This window comes from Balaenoptera ricei, chromosome 2, assembly GCF_028023285.1.
Source record: "Balaenoptera ricei isolate mBalRic1 chromosome 2, mBalRic1.hap2, whole genome shotgun sequence".
NCBI classification, from domain to species: domain Eukaryota; kingdom Metazoa; phylum Chordata; class Mammalia; order Artiodactyla; family Balaenopteridae; genus Balaenoptera; species Balaenoptera ricei.
The window spans coordinates 177,248,301-177,269,446 of record NC_082640.1 but is presented as its reverse complement, the minus strand read 5'-3'; the positions used below and the strand labels follow the sequence as shown (position 1 = coordinate 177,269,446).

The following is a 21,146-nucleotide window of genomic DNA, read 5'->3' as shown; positions in this document are numbered from 1 at the left end:
CCCTGGGGAGACTCCGCGAAGCCAGAGACACCCCAAGATGAACAATTAGGGGGAAGGATTTTGTGTTTGATATTTCACAGAAAAAGCACTGAAGAAGTTCATCATGGGGAAAAATGAGAATCCTTTTGGATTGCCTCTCCGTTATTCTAGAGTTTATTCCCCTTTTGAATTCTATATTCTCTATCTTTTCAGTGTTGGGGTTTCTAAAGGCCTGCTTTCACCGGGCTGAGAGCAGCCACGTGGCTCAGTGACATCCTTGTCCCAGTCATTTCTTAGGATGCGTTTCTGAATCTGCTTGGTCTCTGTGAGGCTCTGAGCTCCACCTCTGGGGACCTTGCATCTGTTAATGGGGCTTTAGTACCTGTTCCCTGGGAAGCACATAAAGGCTTCCTGGATCTCCTAATCCAGATGCAACAATGCCACAATTTGGTAACAGTTTGGTAACCTGTAACCACTCCCTTCTCTCCATCTTTCCTTGTTCCCAACAGGAGTATACAAGAGTACAAGCACTTGGGGAAAACAGCATGGCAGTTCCTTACAAAGTTAACTATACACAAACCATAGGATCCAGTGATCCCACTCCTAGCTGTTTATCCAAGAGAAATAGGAACACATGTCTATATCAAGAAAGTAGGCCTATACCATGTTCGCAAATGTTTACAGGAGCTTTGTTCACAAAAGTCAAAACCTGGAAACAGCCTAGGTGTCCATCAGCAGGTGAACAGGATAAACAAATGGCGGTATATACATATAATGGAATACATCTCAGCTATAAAAGGAAGCAATTACTGAAATATGCAACGATGTGGGTGAATCACAGAACCACTGCTATACAAAGGAAGCAAACAAAAATACACACTGCATGATTCCATTTATGTGAATTTCAAGAACAAGCAAATCTAATCTGTGACTTTAGAAAGCAAAACAGGGTTTTGCTGGTTGCCAACAGGGTAGGGATTGACTAGAAGGAGGCACAGGGAAGCTTTCTGGGGTGATGGAAATATTCTATGTCATGATAAGAGGTGTGGCTTACACTGGTGGATGCATTTGTCAAAGCTGATCAGATGGTACACTTAAGATGGGTGCATTTCACTATGTGTAAATTACACCTTGATGATGATAACAATAAAAACATCATCAATAATAGTAATTTAATAATGAAGCCACCCATGGTATCCTTTGGGAAATCTGTCACTATTCCCTGTCATTTTCCTTTCGGAAATCTGTCACTGTTGTACCCTTCGAGGTGCCTATTATTAAGTCTGGGGCATAGTTTTTTTTTTTTTTTTTTTTTTTTATTTTTTTATTTTTTTTATTTATTTATTTATTTATTTATGTATTTATTTATTTTTGGCTGTGTTGGGTCTTCGTTTCTGTGCGAGGGCTTTCTCCAGTTGCGGCAAGTGGGGGCCATTCTTCATCGCGGTGCGCGGGCCTCTCACTATCGCGGCCTCTCTTGTTGCGGAGCACAGGCTCCAGATGCGCAGGCTCAGTAGTTGTGGCTCACGGGCCTAGTTGCTCCGCGGCATGTGGGATCTTCCCAGACCAGGGCGCGAACCCGTGTTCCCTGCATTGGCAGGAAGATTCTTAACCACTGCGCCACCAGGGAAGCCCTGGGGCATAGTTTTGATTCTTTTGCATATATTCACATCTTGAAGAACTGCCCCAAAGTAGTAATGTCTGTATGTCTGTCTGTCCATCTGTCCTCCCTCACCAAACCCCTGTCTCTTTCCCTCCCTTTCCCTTTTCCTCTCTCTCTTTCCCTCACTTCCATTCCTTTTGCAATTCCAGGCAATTCTTTCCAGGTGGGTCTAGGTGTTCCAGAGCCTCTGGGATAAGGCTGTGTGATGTCTCTGATTTTCTCAGAGCAGAGGAAACCGGCTCTGCTGCGAGCCTCATCTACACCCGTGTGTGGGTCCACCCACACAGCTCATGCCAAGGGGGAGGACAGGTTCACCCCCAGGACCCCACGGACTGAGTAACGACAAGGGGGCCCTGCAGCACCCATGTCATATGCTTTCCAAATTGTGGCCGCCCTGTGCAGGCTGAGACAGCTGCGGAAACCCACCACATGGACCAAACCCAAGAAGGGAGAAAATCTGCCTCTTGCAAAAAATCAGCTTACGAAACGGATGTTGACAGGCCTCCCTTTCTCTGCCCCGCCCAGTGTGCTCTGCGAGCCCTGCTCCTCACCCTCACCTTCAGAGGAAGCAGATTTAATGCCCCAACTGAGAGAATGAGATGTTCTGTTATTTTTCATGGGAAATTAAACCCGACCCTGCTGTCAGTTAGCTCATGCCAAGGGAGGATGGATGGCCCGGGGTGCGGTGCTTAACCCCAGCTCGGAGCACGTTGCCTGGCTGGAGGCCAACCATGATGTCACCTGCCGCTGGGCGGGGGTGGGGACAGCAGGACAGGTTGGAGAGCCTTCATCCGGGTGATGGATGGCGGTGGTGTCACCCACAACGGCCCACCTCTGATGCCGGCTGGGACCCACTCATCCAGGGGACACTCAGGCTGCTCCCGTCTCTTTCAGCTCCCAACGCTACCTCGTGTCCCATTGAGGAAAGCTGGTGGTCAGGGCTGGTGATCATCATCGCGGTATGTTGTGCCTCCCTGGTGTTTCTCACTGTGCTTGTCATCATTTGCTACAAAGCCATAAAGAGGTGAGTGCTCACCCAGCTCTGAGCCCAGAGGGGACCCCAGCTGGGCTCAGGGGTCCTCTGCCCACCCCCATTCTGTTTTTGGGGTTTTTTTTAATAATAAAAATTGTTAAGCATTTAAGAAGCAGAAAGAATGTACAATGAACGCCCATCTACCTTCACCCTGATTCAACAGTTATCAAGATTTGGCTAATATTTACTCTCTTTCCTTTTCTTTGTATCTTTTTCTTTGCTGAAGTATTTAAAGTTGATCTCAGATATTATGCCCCTGCCATTTTAGGGGGTTCAGCGAGCATTTGATGAGCGCCAATTATATGTCAGGCTCGATGCAGTATAAAGCTCCCCTATCCGTAAGTCGCAGGCCCTGCTGTTAAGAGCTCTCTCCAGGCCTGGGAGTATGGAAATAATCCTTGCAGGGTGGGTGATGGAGCGGCTGGAGGGGGAGCCATGCTGGTTTGGAGTGGGAACTGGGTTTCGGAGTCCGATCTAAATTCAGACTCCAGTTCAAGCTGTGTGACCAGGAGGAAATCAGCTCTCTGGCCCTCAGTTTCCCTATTGGTAAAATGGGGGTAAAGAGTAACGGTCTCACCCTGGGGAATGGTGAGATGCCTTCTGTGAATGGCCTGCATAATACGTATACTCTGCAGTGCCTGGCGTACAGTACGTGCTCACCAAGTACTGCACCAACTTTCACTGTTTCCATAGTCAAAGACAGAGGAAGAAGGCTGACAGAGGAGCGAGTGAGGTTCTCTTGGGAGGAGAGGTAGCGATGCCTCAGAGAAGGTTTTCCGTGAATGTGCCACCTCAGCTGGGTTTTGAAGGATGAATAGGAGTGTTCCAGCAGGATCATGAATGATCCAAACAGCAAATTATCTTTCAATAACACTTGCCGACATTTCTGTTAACTACCATCTCACTTGAGTTGGGGTGTGCAGCTCAGTATGGTTATTGTTGGGGCCTGAGGAGGTTTGAGGTGTGTCCAGGGCCCTAAGTACGGCAGAGTAGGCCACGGTGTGATACCCCCTGCAGTTACAATACAGTAGCTCTGGCTATGTCCTTTGATTTCCAGTTCTTAGCCTCCTCCAAAAAAATGGCCTCCCTGGCCTTGGGGGACGTTAGGGGAAGATAAAATCAAAAGACAAACAATAATGTTGCAAAATGCCAGCAGGCCATAGGGATTGTCAATATGTTTTTAAGAAAGTTTTTAAAAAATTCCCTAAGGGCCAAAGTTAGAGGATCTATTCAGAGCAATCATAAGACCAAAGTTATTTAACTTTACCCGTTTAGTCGGTTGTTCTGTGTGATTTCACTTTAATAATTCAAAAGCAGAAAGAGTAAAATATCAAGTCAAAAGTCTTAAAACATGCATATATGGTCAGGCACACAGGGTGAAGGGCTGCATCAGGCCAACAGCGTGGGAGTGTCCTGGTGACCAGGCAGGAAAGGCAGAAGTCATGTGAACTCTGGTGGGGGTGAAACAGCATTTGAGCTGAGAGCCTGCTGCAGCCGGAGGAGGATTTTAAGAAGCAGAGCAGGGGAGGCATTCCAGGCAAAGGCAGCTGTGTGCGCAAAAGCACCAGGCGCCAGGAAGCCCCCGTGACGGGGCAGATGAGGCTGGAGGGAGTCCTGCGCCCGACGGGGGAGGCGTCTGCCCCACCAGGCGGAGCGTTGGCCCGTGATTCAGTAGACACAGGGAGCTACTTAAGGTTCTGGGGGAACAGTGTGCAAGATCCACCCGGGGCACTGCCAGAGAACGGGGCACTAGTCCCCTCAAGGACCCTCCTTCCCCCAGAGTCAGGCTGCACCATCTTTTTAATAAGCTCAGGCTCTTCCAAAAGATACAGCGTCGCTTCTGCCTCTCTCTCTCTCTGCCCCAAACTCTCCTGAAGAAACGGGCTACCTGCTCCAAGGGCAGGAGGGCAGGGCGAACCTATCAGAAGAAGCTGACGTTCACAGCTGCGCACTGTGGCGTTCGGCCAGCGGTGGCCTTGTTTCGGCGGAGCGGCGGCCCTCACAGAAGGTGTGTGGAGGCCCCGCCCTCACCGCCCTTGGGGCTACCGGAGGGGCCTCCCGTCTCCTTCCGCCGGCTCTGGGCTCTCGGTTCCCGGGTCTGTCAGCCGCCTGGAAAGACAGAGAACTCACCCCAGACGGCTCAGTGGGTCCCTTCCATGGTGTGGCTGGGACTCCTTCCCGGAGGGTGGGCGGGGCTTCCTCCCAGGGGTGTGGGCGGGGCCTCCTCCTAGGGTGTGGGCGGGGCTTCCTCCAGGGGGTGTGGGCAGGTCCACCGAGCGGTGGAATTCGTGAAGCGTTTCAGGACTAAAAGCGGTGGGAGCTCTTAGCACCCCTAGGACAACGGAATAATACAAGGGGAACCTAGAGAGCCCGGAGACTGGAAAGAAGGGCTAATCAGCAGGACCTGTGGTTGGAACTGTGGGAGATGCAGCCCCAAAACAGCAGGTCGGGGGAGAAAACTCCCCACCCTTTCTTTCTCCAGGCTCCCAGGTCTCCTGAAGGTGCCTCCCATTGGCCAAACCCAAGAAACAGAGGAGCCCAGGAGACACTGCATAGGTGTCAGCCTCCCGGGCCCACGTAGTAAACGGAGCACAGTCCCTTTTCTGCCCCAGCGCCAAGATCAGCAGCCTCCTCTGGGTGAAGACCCAGCCCTCTGCCGTCCAGACCCTCACAGACCAGAGAGGGCATCCCTGGCGCAGGAGGACGGATAATCAGTGACCGGAGGGGCTGCTGCTCACGGTCAGTGGGGGCAGAAATAGAGGCCAGTTCTCCCAGAACCCTCCTGGAAGGAAGCTTGACCTGGGGAAGGTGGATCAGCCTCTCGTGGGTTGGGGGAGAAGGAGCAAGCAGAAGTTACACCCGGTGCAGGAGAGCAAATGCCCCCTCCCGGCTCCCCCAGTTGACCTCCGTAAGAGATAGCCTGGCGCAGGCAGCTGTCTGTATGCATTTCTCTCCCGAGTAAGTGGAAGATTTCTTGCTCACAGTCAATTCTTTTTGGTTAATAATTCATCTGAAACATGCCTTTTCTCTCAGGAGACAAAAGCATTGCATGTCGCTATAAAACCATTAAAAGGAAAATTCAGTGATAGACCCTGCTTTCTTAAAAAAAAACACTCTCACAGCCTGGAGTCCTAGGGGAGGATTTCCAAGAGATCTTTGTGAATGGCCACAACACAGCCTTTTGGAGCCAGATTGCTGGGAGGATGGTTCTAGGATCAGCTGGGATGGGAAGGAGATGATTCTGGAGATGCCAGCTCAGCTTGGCATGTGGGGTGTGGCCGCAGGGATGAGAGAAGATGGGGGTGGGGGGCAGATGCAGAAGGAGCCACCCTCATGGTGCCCTCACTGGGCATTGACCTTGAAGGGAGGTGGGGTCTACTTAACACTTTCCACACACAGACTCAGTGACTCAAACTTCATCCTGTGACTCAACAATTGTTCCCAAGGTCCCAACTCTGTGCTGGGAGGTAAGGTGCTCACAGAGCATCCAGGTTGGGGGATCCCAGAGGAGGGGGCGCCTCACCTAGATCTGGGGTCTTGAGAAGTTTTTTGGAAGGAGATGGGCATCCCACGTGTTAGTCAGTGGGACTAACACGTGCAGTGGCCCCCAAGTCCCCTGTCAATAACCCACATTCTGGAGGGTTTCCAGCCATGGGGAGCCCACGTGGTCTGCATTTCAGTGGCTCCTTGCTCTGAGCTTGCTGTGAGCACAGGATGGTCAGGCCCCAGAGCCCTTGGGCGTTCTGGACCTCGTGCTCCATCCAGGCCTCTTCCCCACCCCAGGCCTGGCATGTACCTGTCATCAGACAACAGGACAGCCTGGAGCTGTTAAAAGAACCCAGAATTGGAAGTCAAGACCCCCGCGTTCTGTTCCCAGCCCCAGCCCAGCTCAGTGGGTATCACTGCCCTCATCTTCAAAGTGAGGGTCCCTCAAGTCTCTGTCCAGTTCCCTGAGCCTTTGTTTCTCTGTCCTGGGATGGCAGGCGGACCACTGCCGCTAGGTCCTTCCACTGCCCAGACGTGTAAATACTGGGCCAGATGCCGGGGCTGTGCTTGGCCTGGGAGCTTTGGTGGTGGGTGCTTCAGGCACAGCCCCTGCCTTCACTGCACACATCCCTGGGGGGAGAAGTGGGTGTTAATCAGATTGCCCCCCAAAGGAATTACAATGGGAGAGGACTACCTGGAGGGAAGACCAAGGCTCTGTGAACAGGGACGACAGAAGAACCTCTTGGTCCAGGGTGGGACAAGGACCTCAGACAAGCCAGAGTCGGGGAGAGGCATGGAGATCAAGCTCCAAGGTGCGGGGTGCCCAGTGCCTGGGTAGGAGGGCCAGGTGGCACCCCACAGGCCTGTGGGCCCTCAAGAGTGAGGTCGTTCTCCTAGGTGGGTTTGCAGCTTCTCTGCCGGCCACGCCCTTCATGCAGAGGCCTGTGCTGCAGAGACGGCCTCACCCCTCCCAGCCCCCTCCCTTGAGCTACCCCCACTCCCAAGGCACAAGAAGAACACCCTGCTTCCTTTGGTGGTGCATGGCACGGGTCCTTCACCCTCTGCCATCGATTTGCCATTAAGCCACTTGACAGCCACTTCCTTCTAATTTACAAGGTATTGGCTGAAAGACCAATAAAAGGCTGCAGAACAGTTTGGCCCATCCTGCAGGCTGCTAATTGCAGACAATAAGCAAGCATGCTGTTCCCTGGGAGTACGCTGTGGTTTGCACACCTGAGAGTGCCTGGGCACCCGCATCGTTGCTGGGCTCCCGTGCGCATCAGCTTTTCGTGGTTGAGTTGCTTCCAGGAGAACAGGCACTTTTGAACACCCAAGTCTCCTTGATGGGCCTTAGAACCCACTGACTGGCATAAGCTGATCAGTGAGCCAGTGCTGGTCCACACATATTTATCGAGCACCTACTGTGTGCTGGGGCCTAGACTAGATGTCAGGGATGTAGCGATAAACAGGACTGGGTCCCTGCCCACCCCCTCCTTCTGGGGGAAGCAGATCAAACACACACACTGGCAAATTAATAAATGAAGTGCTTTAAAAGACTGAGTGCTATGAAGAGGAAAAAAGAGAACCTCGGGGTAATGAGGGAGAGGAAGAGAAGGGGGTGGGAGAGGTGCTTCCCCTACCCCAGTGTCAGGAGTGCCGTACGTGCCTCTTGAGGCGGCTTTATGGTTAGAAAGTATGGTTAGGGCTTTGAACATTCATTATCACTTTTTAATTTAATTTTTATTTTTATTAAAGCAACACATGCGCATAGTTAAAAATGTCAAATGAGTCACAGCCTATTAAGAAAACCAGCAGCCCTCTGATTGTCCCTCTTTCTCCCCAAATCTCATTCATAAGAGGCAACCACTTTTGAGTGTTAATTGTTCCTTCTGGTATTTCCCTCCATGTTCTAAGTGATGTGGATACTCTATTTACATTTTCTTTCAATTTGAAACATTATCAATTGACTTTTCACTATAGCAGATACAAGGTTCAGGACCCTAACACTACCCACAGACGTACAAAGCGCTTCCCATCCACTTCCTATAGGTGTCTCCAGTGAGAGGTTCAGTGACTAGCCAGTGTCTCCCTTAGTTAAGTGATAATGTAAATATTGATCACAGCTGAGTGTCCTATGATTCGTTTCCTTCCCTGGAGTTAGCGATGCCTCTTCCCAATATGGTCAAATACATCAGGTGATCAATCTGTCAGTTCCATGCTTGTCTTGGAGAATCCGTCCTCCTCTCCAGGTGGTTGGTAGCTCTCTGGGCTTGATGCACAGCCGTTGCGTTCTCCAACAGCCTTTCAAGCTCCCCTCTGGGAACTTGCTGCACTCAGCTCTCTCCCTCTCCTTCTCCCACTCCAGTTCTTTATTTCTTTAGCTTGACTCCATCGTGGAATTTGTCCAAGATCTTTCCTGAATCATAGACTTGATAGCAAGTCAGTTTAGTGAAGTTAGTTTTCTTTTTAGAATTGACGTTCTTTTTGGAGCTTTGGGATGGCCCAGAAGAGGGTTAGCTCTTACTGAGTGTATGGCAAGTCAAGAAGACCTGGTTCCCGGGCAGCTGGAATGCCATGGAGGAGGGCAAATGAGATTCCTGTGATGTCTGAGCCAGAATAAACCTCCATGGTCGTAGGAGGAAGCTGAGACCTGGATGGGGACAAGACGTGGCTCAGGTCACAGAGGTTTCCAGCTCTCCTCTCACATCCTTTGAGGACGCAGGGAGCTGCCCTCCTGGCTTCCAGCTGAGTCCTTACTGCTCACTCAAGACCCAGCTCAAACACACCTCCTCAGACATGGTGCCCTGGGCTGGGTTAGATCTTTCTTCCCCGCCAAGTGCTAGAGTTGTAGCTCTCCCTGGATTTACACTTCCGCTTTCTGCTCTAGGTCGGTTAATGTTGGTGTTTGCATGTGCATGTGCTCGTGCACGAGTGCGTGAGTGACTGTGCACACGCACGCACACACACACACAGGCACATTAGACGGGGGAGTGGTCGTCCTGTCTCACTCATCTCCTGTCTCTCCTCCACAGAGCCTGGCACACGCCTGGCACGTGGTAACTCTTCCATGACTTCCTGTGGTGCGAATGGAGGCTTGTTTGTACAGACTTGCCAGAGTCTGCCTTTAAAAATGACAAACTCTATGTAGAATTTCAGTAAACTTAGTCGTTTTGTTCCTCTCCCTCTGGGTGAGTGAAGTAGAATCTGCTATTAGAGTGAATAACGTGTGCACGGTTTTAATGCCTGGCCTCACCCCTTCATCAGTTTCCTGACCGTCTGCCATCTCCGCCCCCTCCCGCCAAGCCCCTGCCCGGTACCCAAGCTCCAGTGCACGCACACTGACTCAGCAGCCCGCTCTCCACGCCCGGAGAGGCCTGGCCTCCCTGCCACCCGTACATGACACACTCTCGGCTGAGACTGCCTCAGAGGAGGCAGGCCCTGCCATCTGCTGCCTCCCCTGCCCCCCCAGAGGACACACCCAGCAGCCCAGCCCTCTCTTCCCCGGCCTCTGCTGAACTGCCTAGTTGGGGTTAGAGCAGGGGCCAGAGGAAGACAAGGTGGGCCGGGTCCGGGATTCGGAACAGGAGTGGAACCTCTTCATCCAGCCTCAACTTGCCATGAACTTCCAGGAGCAAGAAATTCACCTCGAATGCATCTTGCATCCCTGGGGTCTTGAGACTGGGGTTATCTTTTGCACCAACACCTCTTGGGACAGGTGGGGGCCTAATGCAGTGATTGGGTGCTTGAGACCCAGCCTTTCCCATCTGCCACTTCTATAGTAATGCCACTCCCCACAGGCCCCCAAATCCAACCTCTCTGGCTGGAATTTGAGACTATCATGTCTGGCTGTACCGTGAGTTAAGTTAGAAGTAGTATGCTCCGAGGAGGGACCCTTTTGGCATCGGTGCTGAGCACAGATGCATGGCCTCGGCTGCTCAGAAACCATCTTACTTCCTTTGGGACCTGGGCTGGATTCGGAGAGCTGGTTCCAGTGCTTTGCCGCAGGACCAAGACTCAACCTTCTAACTCCTGGGCCAGCACTCCTTCCCCTGAGCCACGCTGCCATCCTCTCGGCTGTCCCAGTGGTGGGATCAACACACAGATTTCTTTTGAGTCCCAGATGCCACAGTATCTCTCATTATTTTTACCATCACCACACTTCTCCCTCCAAGAAGAGATTGGGCCCAGAAGGGGCTGGGGCGCAGGGTGTCCTGACCTGCCTTGGGCTCAGATACTTACTTGGGCTTATTTGTGCTTCTCCCCCGCCCCAAGGGGTCCACATGCTGTGGTGGGTGATGAAATCCCATCCTGGTGGTAGGAGGCGTGCTGTAGGGACCAGCTGCTCTGTCTGCCCGGGATCCTCTGTTCAGGAGCCCTGCGGGGTGCGCCAGCAGATGGGAGGCTCAGACGGGTCCCTGCTTCTTAGGCCTTCTTCTTTTGTCACCAAGAAGCTCCATCCTCCCTGAACTCGTCTCTCCAGACATGCTGGGTCAAGGTTATGGGCAGGGTGAGGGGATAGACAGGAATCCCCGATACAAGGAGTCCTCTGATGGCTCCCACTGCACTCAGAATAAGATCCAGATGCCTTGTCCTGCCAGCCGGGTCCCGAGGCGGACATGAGCCCCAGAGCCTCCCCGGTGCCATCCTTCGACTTGCTCAGCAGATGTGGCCGAACAAGGACGCCCTGGTGGTTGGTGAGGGGACGGTGAGCACAGGGGACGCGACTGGAGTGTGAGGTTCATCAGCCACGTGTCTGGCTCGCCTTCCCCTGGTGATGGCAGAGGATGCGGGGTGGGAAATGGGGCTGCTGCTTCTCAGTCAGGGACACCCTCTGTGGCCCAGAAAGGCTTGTCTTTGGCTTCTTGACGAAGTTTGGAGAAATCTGCAGTCTACAGAGGCGTCTCATGGTGGAACCCTGTGTGTGTGTGTATGTGTGTGTGTGTGTGAGCATGTATGTATGTGTGATATACATGTGCATGTATGTGTATGTGTAGTATGTGTATGTATGGGTGTGGGGAGAGCATGTATGAGTGTATATGTGTGCACGTATGTGTGGGTTTGTGTATTGTGTGTGTATATGGGGGTGTGTGTGTGATGTATGTATAGTGTGGTGTGTGTGTGTGTATGAGCATGTGTGTGATATACGTGTGCATGTATGTGTATATGTGTGTGTGTGTGTAGTGTGTATGTATGGGGGTGTGTGTGGGCATGTATGAGTGTATGTGTGTGCATGTATGTGTGGGTTTGTGTATTGTGTGTGTGATATACATGTGCATGTATGTGTATATGTGTGTGTGTAGTATGTGTATGTATGGGTGTGGGGGGGCATGTATGAGTGTATATGTGTGCATGTATGTGTATATGTGTGTGTGTGTAGTGTGTGTATGTATGGGTGTGTGTGTGGGCATGTATGAGGGTATATGTATATGTGTCCATGTATGTGTGGGTTTGTGTATTGTGTGTGTATATGGGGGTGTGTGTGTGACGTACGTGTAGTGTGGTATGTGTGTGTGCGTCTGTGCGTAGGTGTGTGTGTGTGTGTCGGGAGTGGGCTGTGGGGAGGATGAATGCCTTTGGAAGAGGGAATCTGAGACCTTTAACCTCACTTTGCTGAGAATGACCCTCCGTGGGGTGCGTGAGACAAGAAAGCAGCCGCAGCCCCCCCTCAAGCCCTCACAGCTGTTCTTCGCTTCCAGTTGCCCCACAGAGCAGGGGCTGCGGGTGGGGCCTGTGGCAGTCTTGCCAGCGTTGACCGAGAGGGCTCTGCCCGGCCCAGGCTGGACCAGGCGGTGTTCTGCAGGCAGTGAGCCATCGGCGCCGCCCTCCAAGCAGAGAACGGGGGGCCCCCTGTGCGCCAGGCCGGGGTGGGGTGGGCGTGGGGTCTCAAGGTGGGAAACCTCACCCTCCGACAGCTGGGAGTCGGGCACAGGGCCAAGGAAGAGCTCACTTCCCTTTCTCTTGGTTTTAGGAACCAGGCCATGTAGGCAGCCATTTGCGCCCATCTCTTCCCACACGAACCGGGTGGAAAGGCCTTTCTTTGGTTTAGCGGGACCTCCCCGGCTGGCTCACGGAGGGGCCCGGCTGGGTCCGCACAAGCCTCCCTAGCACTTCAGGAGCCCTGCAGGGTACACACTAGGTGGGAAGTCTGTACGGACTGGAGACCACTGGCTACTCCCCGCTGACCCCTTTCCAACCGCAGTACTGAGAGCTAACACACACTTATGGAGCACTTACTGTACGCCAGATGCTCATCTAGGGGCTTGACACGCATTAACGTATTTAATCCTCCCAACGGGCCTATGAAATGGACACCGTTATTGTGCCCATTTTATAGACCAGGAAACTGAGGCCTAGAGAGGTTAAGTGGCTTGCCCAAGGTCACACGGCTAGAAAGTGGTGGAGCTGGGTTTACTGAGCCTGATTCTTCCTCCCAGCACTTCTGCAGCGTCACACTGAAGAGCCGTGCCTAGAGAGAGGACGGAGACGGGGTTCAAGGCAGAGCCTTGTCCTGCCGTTGGTAAAGCTCCAGCTTCCACCGGGCTCCAGTGAACCCCGGAAGGGCTTCAGGACTGGGCTGGGGCAGCAGCCCAGGGGGCAGAGTGGATGGGGGCTCAGCTCCAGTGGGGGAGGGGAGCAGACCAAGTTCACATCTCAGAAAAACCCTTGGGACAGCCACTTCTCCCCTCAGCGCACCCAGGCTCTTGGACTGCTCCCGAGGCAGTGCTGCGCCCGCCAAATGTTGCCTTCTTTGCTGGGTGGAGCCCCTGCCGAGACCCCCTTTCCTGTCTAGGAAGCTGGCTGAGTCACTGAGAAGGCCCTGGAGCTCTCTCCTGGCCCTGTCCCCAGTGTTCCCCCAGCCACGCCCTCTGAGCCACCGTTCTCCCCAAGGCCCCGGGAATGCAGAGGGGTCTCCCAGCCAGCAGCCTGCGTTAGAAATCTCTCCTCTCCTCCTGGCAGAAGGAATCCTGCTCATTTCCTACCTACTCCCTAAAAAGCGCAGGAACTCTGTGCCCCCCAGGCTTTGTCCATTTCCCTGTGAGTTCCAGACCCCCTTCATCTCTTCATTATCCACCCCCTTTTTGTTTTTCTTTTTTTCTTTTTTTGGCTGTGCCACGAAGCATATGGGATCTTAGTTCCCTGTCCAGGGATCAAACCTGTGCCACCTGCAGTGGAAGCGCAGAGTCTTAACCACTGGACCACCAGGGAAGTCCCTCATTAGCCACCCTTGAAGGCCCTTAAGCCTCATCTCCCCTGCCCTGGACCCATTGCAGCTGATTTTTCAGACCTAGCCCAAGATTGAATATTTATTAGGGAGAAAAGCAGAAAAATCTTTGGGCCCAGAGATTTTTGCCTCTACTTTCTGGAACCCTGATTCTGATGAAATCCCTCTATATTAATGATGAATTTAGGAATCTCACTTAAGTCCATCGGTGGCCTCATGTTGGCAGCAACAAAGGATCTCACTGTAAGAATATGCATCCCCACACCCCATTTTCCGGGCCAGGTAAAACTCCCTGAGTCAGAAATCAAGCCCACCCAGCAAGGTCAGAGCTGCTTGAGGCCCCTGGAAAGGGGTGGGTGGGACAGGAGGAAAGGTAAAGGAGACAGAGGGAGAAAGGCCCAGGGGGAGAGGTCAACTCAGAGTCTATCATTTCCAGGAGCCCATCACAAACACGGCAACTTGTCTGAGCCCTTTCTGAATTCCAGAAAGTGTCTGTGAGCATCTACATAAATGGGGTTTTCAGACCCTAGAACATAGCATGTGCTGGGTTAAAGCAAAATGAGACAGGCTTCTGGGAGGACTCTTGAGAACTTTGGGGAATCTCCAAGAGGAGGATGGAGGAGGGCCTTCCTAAGGTGATTGGACCACAGAGCCCATTTGGGGGGGAATGCCTGCTTTATCATCAGTAGCAGCAGGATGCTGATTTAGCAGAAAGATGTCTGGACCAGGACATGGTAGTAGTGGGTGGTGCTCCAGGTCCCGCCACAAACTAGCTGGGAGGTCCTTGGGCAAGTCACAGCTCTCCCTAAGCCTCAGCTTCCCCATGAAATGAATCTCGTAACTTCAGGCTTAGCTTTTTCAGGGGACCGTTGTGAGAGGGGACGAGAAAGTGTGTGGCTGATAGCCATGTTGCCTCGGAGCAGGCCTGGTAGTCCCACCCCATGAAACTCCTGATAACCCGCTCACAGACCCTCCCTCCCCTAAACTAATCACCAAGGGCCTTATCCCATAGGCATCAAGCTGTCACCACCTACCAGACCTTCTCCTGATGGGTTTGGGGAGGCTCTGAGGACATTTGAGAAGGCAGATGCAATCCCTAGGCTTTCAACCATGACCGCAAGTATTCAACTTAGACAACACACAATGAAAGCCAGTTCAGGCACAGCCCCAGCGTTACTGGGGATACAGGAGGTGTCTGAGCTGCTGCCTCATGGGCCTCAGATCCACCCAAGAGACAGCAGGATTGTGGCATGGGGTCGGGTTACACAGCATGTATGGCATGGACCTGTTGGGAGGCTGTGGCCACTCAGGCCTGGGGCTGGGGCCCGAAGCCTTCCTGAACCATGCAGGAGAGGAGGTGGGATTTGAGCCAGGCCAGAAAGCAGTGCTGTGAAGTCAGAGTCTCAGCGAGTGGGCACGAGCCTTCTCAAAGCCTCCCTCCCAGCCTTCCCGATGCCCTGCGTTTGTAAGAGGAATGGCTCCTGGGGTTAAAGGGCCTCTGGAGTGAGTTTCAAATGGCTCGATGTGAAGTGTTTGAGAACCACTGGGGTGCACTAGTTTAGTCCGGACATTCACCATCACCACCACCACCACTGTTACCATCCCTACCGTCATCATCATTACCACTACCATCAACTGCACCCCCATTACTATTACCGCTGTCATGGCCATCATCACCACCACCATGACCATCACTATCTTCACCACCATCAACTCCACCAGGACCTCCATCCCCATTACTATTACCACCGCTTCCACCCACCATCACTACCACCTTTACCATCACTGCCACCACCCCTGTCATCACCATCACCGCCTCCACCACCATTACCACCAGCACCACCATTACCACCAGCACCACCATCCACTTCATCACATTTTCCACCTGCCTTTGATCACACAGAGATAAGATTATAAAGTCCAACCACTAGCACCTCTCCTCTTTTAACCGTCTGCACCCCAAATATTCATCGTCACGTCTGTTGGCTCATAATCAAAGAGACCTACCAAAGCCTGACCAGATATCCTACTAGGCTGAGCGTACATTCTGGTTTGTCCAGAAGAGTTCCAAATCATGCCTGTTGTCCCTGCTCCATTATTCACGGCTCCCCTCTTTCACTGTCAGCTACGTTTGCATGACATTATATTGTCACCCTAGTTTAAGACCACATCCCGCTTCTCATTGAGTCCCACGAAGACTAGCACCCCAAGGGTGCTGACCTCGAACAGAGCCTGGCGGGAAAACTAGGAGGGTGAGATACCCCCCCGCCAGGCATCGATAACTAATGGATGCCCCTGCCCCCCCCCCCTTGCCTTCCCGCTGCTGCCCCGGCCCCCAGGAAACCCCTGAGGAAAGAGGAAAACGGCACCGGTGTGGCTGAGTATCCCATGACCTCCTCGCACAGCAGCAAAGGGGTGGACGTGAACAGCGCCGTGCTGTGAGTCTGCAGGCCCTGGGCCGCCGGCCAGACGGGCACCTCGGCGGCACTAGTGGACACAGGAAAGCAGGTGGACACGAGCTGACCCTGGGCCTGTCGGGACTTCATTGCCTTGCAGGCCTCGAGCCTCCCGAAGGAGAAACCATACTCTGCCCAGCCTCGCCCCTGGTCAGTCCACGGGCAGGGGCGGCGGACACCGTGCTGAGCCAGGCTCACCTGCGTGCAGCACCCGGGGCGGCGCTGCCACCCGCGGCCCCGTCTCTTCCTTGTCTTGCGTTTGATCCGTTGACTGTCTCCGGGCTGCTGTCTAAAGCACACGCTCTGAGAAGGCAGGGAGTCTGTCTGCCGGGGCGGGGAGGCATCCCGCTTTAGCCAAAAGGAAACCTCTCCTCCTCCCCAGGAAGCCCGCCTGCTTCTTCCCTGACCAAGCTGTTCCCAACAGAAGCCATGGGCGCATCCGTGAGACGTCCCCGTTCAAAGGTGCTTCCCACACATCTGTCCGCCACCCCATCTGCAGCTGTCTCAGTCTTCAGGGCCTGCCTTCTCCCCACCCCCGTCCCCACCGACGCCTGGGGCCCCTGACTGCTGACCCCCTGCCACGGAGGGCCGGGAGCCCAGCCTGCAGAGTCCTCTCCGGACCCAGCAGAGGGGCCCATTCACACCCCGGGGTGGAGTCTGGCCATCCAGGGAAAAACGACTCACTGAACCTCAGGCCCGGGGCCCAGGAAGGACAGGGGCCACTACGCCGGTCCTCAGATTCATTCCCCCACCTGACCCTCGAGGAACCAACGCTTCCACGTGAGCCAGGCCCTGCCTTTCCCCCGGCAGAAGCCACCACTTGTGCCAAACCCACCGCCGGTCCTCTGGGCTGGGCCCACCCTGCCTGACGCCGGGGCCCCTGATGCTCCCCTGAGGCCTGGTACCCAGACCCTTCCCTGAGAGTCCCCAGGCCTCCCGTCACCCAGAAGGAGGCAGTGTTCTTCCTGTGGCTTGCTTTGAATGTCTTTTATGTTCTAAAAGCGCTGAGCCCTCCGGAGTGGTTGGTAGATGAAGGGAAGAAAAGGAGATGTGAGGAGAGGGACCCTCCAGGCCTGGGGACCCCCTCTACTGGCCCAGTGACCCCCATCTGCCAGCCTCTTTGGCAGGTGGCCACCCGCCCCGTGGGTGCATTGCTAGGCCCTTGGAGACAGCAGCCTGTGGTTCTGCACAGCCCACGCGCTGGGAGAACACGCCCCGCGGTTCCCTCACTGCCACACACCTGCTGAGAAGGGACCCGACCCAGCCAGCGGCTCCACTGGCTGGCTATGTAGGGACTTAGCCTGGGGACCCTGACCGCCTCCTAAGCCATCAGTGTCGTTCTCTGGGGGGTGTTTGGGCCACAGGTGAGACTTTCCCATCCAGGGGAGACTGATAGACTGAAAACCAGTCCCCATTTGGGCTGAACCTTGAAACATCCATTGTCCAGGAGCCCTGGTGCCCACGGAATTGTCTGTGGGCGGAGCGCAGGGGAAAAGGTGAGTGTGCTGTGACCCTGACCCAGGTCCTGCTCCCAGGTCAGCGGGTACAGGCTGAGGGCAGGTCCATGGCAGACTCTCCCAGAAAGGATTTTTCCTGCTTTTCCATTTTCCCCGTGCGTGAGGCCTGAGTGTGGGTGTGGATTGGGTTTTGCTCTCCCCGTGCACCTTAGCACAGGGCCACCTGTGGCCTTCGTCCCTGGTGAGCACTTGACAGTAGTCACGGTTCATGCCCTCCAGTTCCCAAGGATGCAGATCTGGGTGACAAGCAGGCCAGAGGCTGTGGGTCCTCAGCGGGGCACACCCCACCCCAGCGCACTTCCCCCTACTACCTGCAGCCTCCTGCTGAGTCCCCCCTGATCCCTGAACACTGACCCAGGCGGGACCCCAGCCCTAAGCACACGCCATCCTGGGTTCGGAAGTGATAGGAGAGCACCTTCAGCCAGAGGGAAGGATCCGGGCTAAGGGATCGTGGAGTGCTGGACAGCCAGTCTCGGGGGGACCCCGAGGGGGGCAGGTCGCAGCCCGGCTTTTGCACAGACCTACTGGTCCACCTTCCCCAACCTGAGCTTCAACTTAGGAGGCCCGGATTTTGCAATTAGCCTAATCCTCCAGCCCCGGCGAGGCTCCCCACGAGGAACCCCGGTGAACCATCCATCCATCACTCTGGGGCCAGTATCTCCTTCCCTGGAGACACACAGCCAGGTCTCCATGAAAAGCTAACGTTTGTGCATAAATTCCCCCAAATTGGGTTTGTCAAATCTCCTCTCACCAGTTAGTGAAAACTGAGAGAAGGGCCCAGTTTTTAAAAGAGAATTCACTTGAGAACAAACCCAGAACCAGCCATTTGGAAGACAGCTCTCATGGGTGCAGGGGGAGAGCCCCACTGGATTTTCAGCTTAAGCAACAGAAGCAACCAAAACCGCCCCAGCCTGGTGTTTGAGCTTAGAACTTTAACTTAAGGAATGTATCTGCAGCCCCTAAACACGGACCAATCCTCAGACTAGTCTGAACTTTCGAGAACGAAATGCACATTCCTTCTCTGCATTTTCTCAAATAGATATTTTTCAACCATCTCCTAGTTGAGCCCAACTTTAGAGTGGCATATAGATCTCCCAGAGTTTTCAGGTGTTCCTTAGAAGCTTCTAAAGCAAGTTTTGGAAGAAAGACTAATAGCTGTAAAAATATAGACATATATATTATATATAGTTATATATATATTTAAAGAGATATCTATATCTATATATATATATAATTACTGTACTCTCTGAATCTGTACAAAGTATGATTTAAACAGCCCAGGTAGTGTGAGATATCTAATGCATGAATGTAAATACCCTGAGACCTGCCTTCCTAACCGTGTGCCAAGAGTACCTGGGAAGATGGCTCTTATTCCCAGGAGTTCTGTCTCAATGGACAAATATACACATCGGTGCCGTCCTGCCCACCAACAAGCCACTGATGTCGACTCTGTGCTGAGATGTTGCACAGGAAGCAGGACCGGCAGCGCTGGGGGGGGGCTCCATGATACTTATGAGGAAGAAAGCACCATGCCTTTTTATTTTCAATAAAAATATACTTATAAAGATGGCTGTCAGTTGTCATTTGTGGCGGAGTGGGGAAGGAGAGAGCGGACTGAGTGTGGCGGTGTGGTCCTTCCTTGAGACCCTGCTATAGACCCAGGTACCTTGGGTACCTGGCTGCCCGTGGTACTTTGCTTGCCTGGTTTCTATATGGTTTTATCGTAATGCCCCGAGGCTGGCATTTATGGGGATTCCAAGGTATCAAGCTCTTCCCTCATCCCCAACCCGGCCATCTTGATCCTTGACTCAGTTGAGAGGAGGTTGGCCAACCATCCTAGTTCGCCTGGGACTGGGGGGTTTTCCTAAAATATGGAACGTTCAGAGCTGAAACCGGAAAAGTGCCTGGCAGACTGGATGGTGCCTTCAGCATGCAGCCACTGGACACGACCGAGGGGGACCCCAACCCAGACTATCTCCCCACAGTTGGGGTGCTGCTGGACCCTATCACCTCTGCCTGGGTTCCCCACGGCTTCAGAGTCAGCTCCGTGGAGGCAATTGGGAGGGCCCTGTGTGCCCGGAGTTGGGGGCCTGGAATTTCTCCAAGCTGACAGCCCAGGGGGATGTCGGCTCAGTGCAGCGGCTCCGGAGGAAAGGGCCTGTGTCTCAGGCATCTGGGGTCAAGGCAGCGGAGGGAAGCCGTGGAAGTCCCCGCTGAGAGTCAGGAGGCTGTCCTCTCAGTGGCACACCACCCCCCCGACCTCCACCTGGGATTCCATGAGCTGTCTTTAGCCGAAACTTGACACGTGTCCTGGCAGACAGTAGGCGCACAGTGGGTGGTGGCCGTCATTGCTGTCACTGTCACTGCTGTCATTAATAAAAGGCCGCCACGCAGGCCACAGGGAGAGCTCCTCCACCCACTGGCCACCTACCCGGGTCCCCTCTTGGGGGCTGGTGAAGATTCGGTGGGACGCCTCCGGCCTCGTACTCGCTCCCAAACACCCCAGCCTGGCCAGACTCACAGCAGCAAACCCCGAGGCCAGCAGGGCGTGAGGCAGGGAGCACCAGGCCTGGCTGTGAGGCTCTGCTGACCCCTGCAGGTGCCCGGCGGGCAGGAAGCGCACCAGCCTAGGAGAGGACAGGTACTGGGGAGCCGTCAGCCCAGAGCGGCAGAGTCCCCCTGCCACTTCCCACCTCCACCCCGCCTCTCTGGGGCTTTTGGCCACGGTTCCAGCTCCGGACAGAGACCAACACGGCAAACAGCGGGTGCCCCGGCCGCCTGCCAGCCCCGTGCCCACCCGTGAGCCTCCCCACTCCTGCTCGGGGTCCTGCTGCCGCCACCCAGGTGTGGGACACGGTGGGATCCACAGGTGACCGGGGTGGCCGCACGGACGTGTGCTGGAATGACTGCCCCGGCCAGTGGGGGACGGCTCTTCCTCCTTCCTTCCCTCCGATGCCGCCCTGAGACTCGCCGTGTGTGACCTCACGGAAGACGGTCCTGTGAGGTGGAGGGAGCGGCGGCACTCGGTTCCAGGTGGTGGCCTCGCTACGGCCTCATCTTTGGGCTTGCCCACCCATCCCACCTGCCAAGTGACCGGCCCCACTGGACGTCCACTTCCGTCCTCCACCCTCCCCTGCCACCCCCCCGCCCAGGAGGGAGCCATTAAGCTCCCTCCTCCCGCTTCCCAAAGTAGCTGTCAGGAAAGCACCTGAACAATTCCTTGACATAGTAGTTTTGATGCCCTGTCTCCTGTTTCCATCCCTGGCAAAAACAGTGCCACCAGCCCAGACTCCGGGTGCCATTGTGACTGCCCTTATCCAGCACATCCGACCCCTCGGGCCACCTCTCCTCCCCAACCTCTGCTGGGGAGCGGCTCTCCTGAATGTACAGCCTCAGGCTCCTGACTTCAGCTGTCAATCTTTTGCTCATCCATTCAGTCATTCCCCAAATACTAACAGAGCATCTGATACATGGCAGGCAGCACACTGAACACTGGAGTTCAGCTTCCCCGATGCTTGAGGTCCCAGCTGGAAACCTCAGAGGTCCCAGTCCTCCCCGCCCTCAAATCCGGTGGGTCCTGCCCTGGCCCTCCAATCTGTTCTCCAGTCCCACCTCCGCTGTCCCAACCCCCAGCTCTGGTCCCACTCCCCACTTTCCCCAAACTCTGCCTCATTCCGTCCATCCTCTGTCTGCCCACAGGAACTTCCTCAAACCTACCGCACTGACGGCTAGGGACCGCTCCCTGGCCACGGTCTCTGGCCTGGCTGCCCTTCCCCGAGCCATCCCACAC

At 54.4% G+C, this 21,146-nt stretch overlaps 1 protein-coding gene across 5 annotated transcripts in view; it reads left to right on the top strand.

The window, feature by feature from the left end:
- The window catches only part of PRIMA1 (proline rich membrane anchor 1), a 62,312-nt gene extending 43,391 nt beyond the window's left edge, over positions 1-18,921 (top strand). For 2 of the 5 annotated variants that reach the window (XM_059914876.1, XM_059914877.1), the window contains exons 4-6: positions 2,537-2,666; positions 5,158-5,414; positions 15,723-15,788. In XM_059914876.1, the coding sequence (XP_059770859.1) occupies positions 2,537-2,666; positions 5,158-5,386 (359 nt within the window). In that variant the 3' untranslated portion in view covers positions 5,387-5,414; positions 15,723-15,788. Of the gene's footprint in view, positions 1-2,536; positions 2,667-5,157; positions 5,415-12,129; positions 12,738-15,722 lie in introns of those variants that run through there. The other 3 variants (XR_009500987.1, XM_059914878.1, XM_059914879.1) reach the window with 3 other exon arrangements.
- The last annotated feature ends 2,225 nt before the right edge of the window (positions 18,922-21,146 follow it).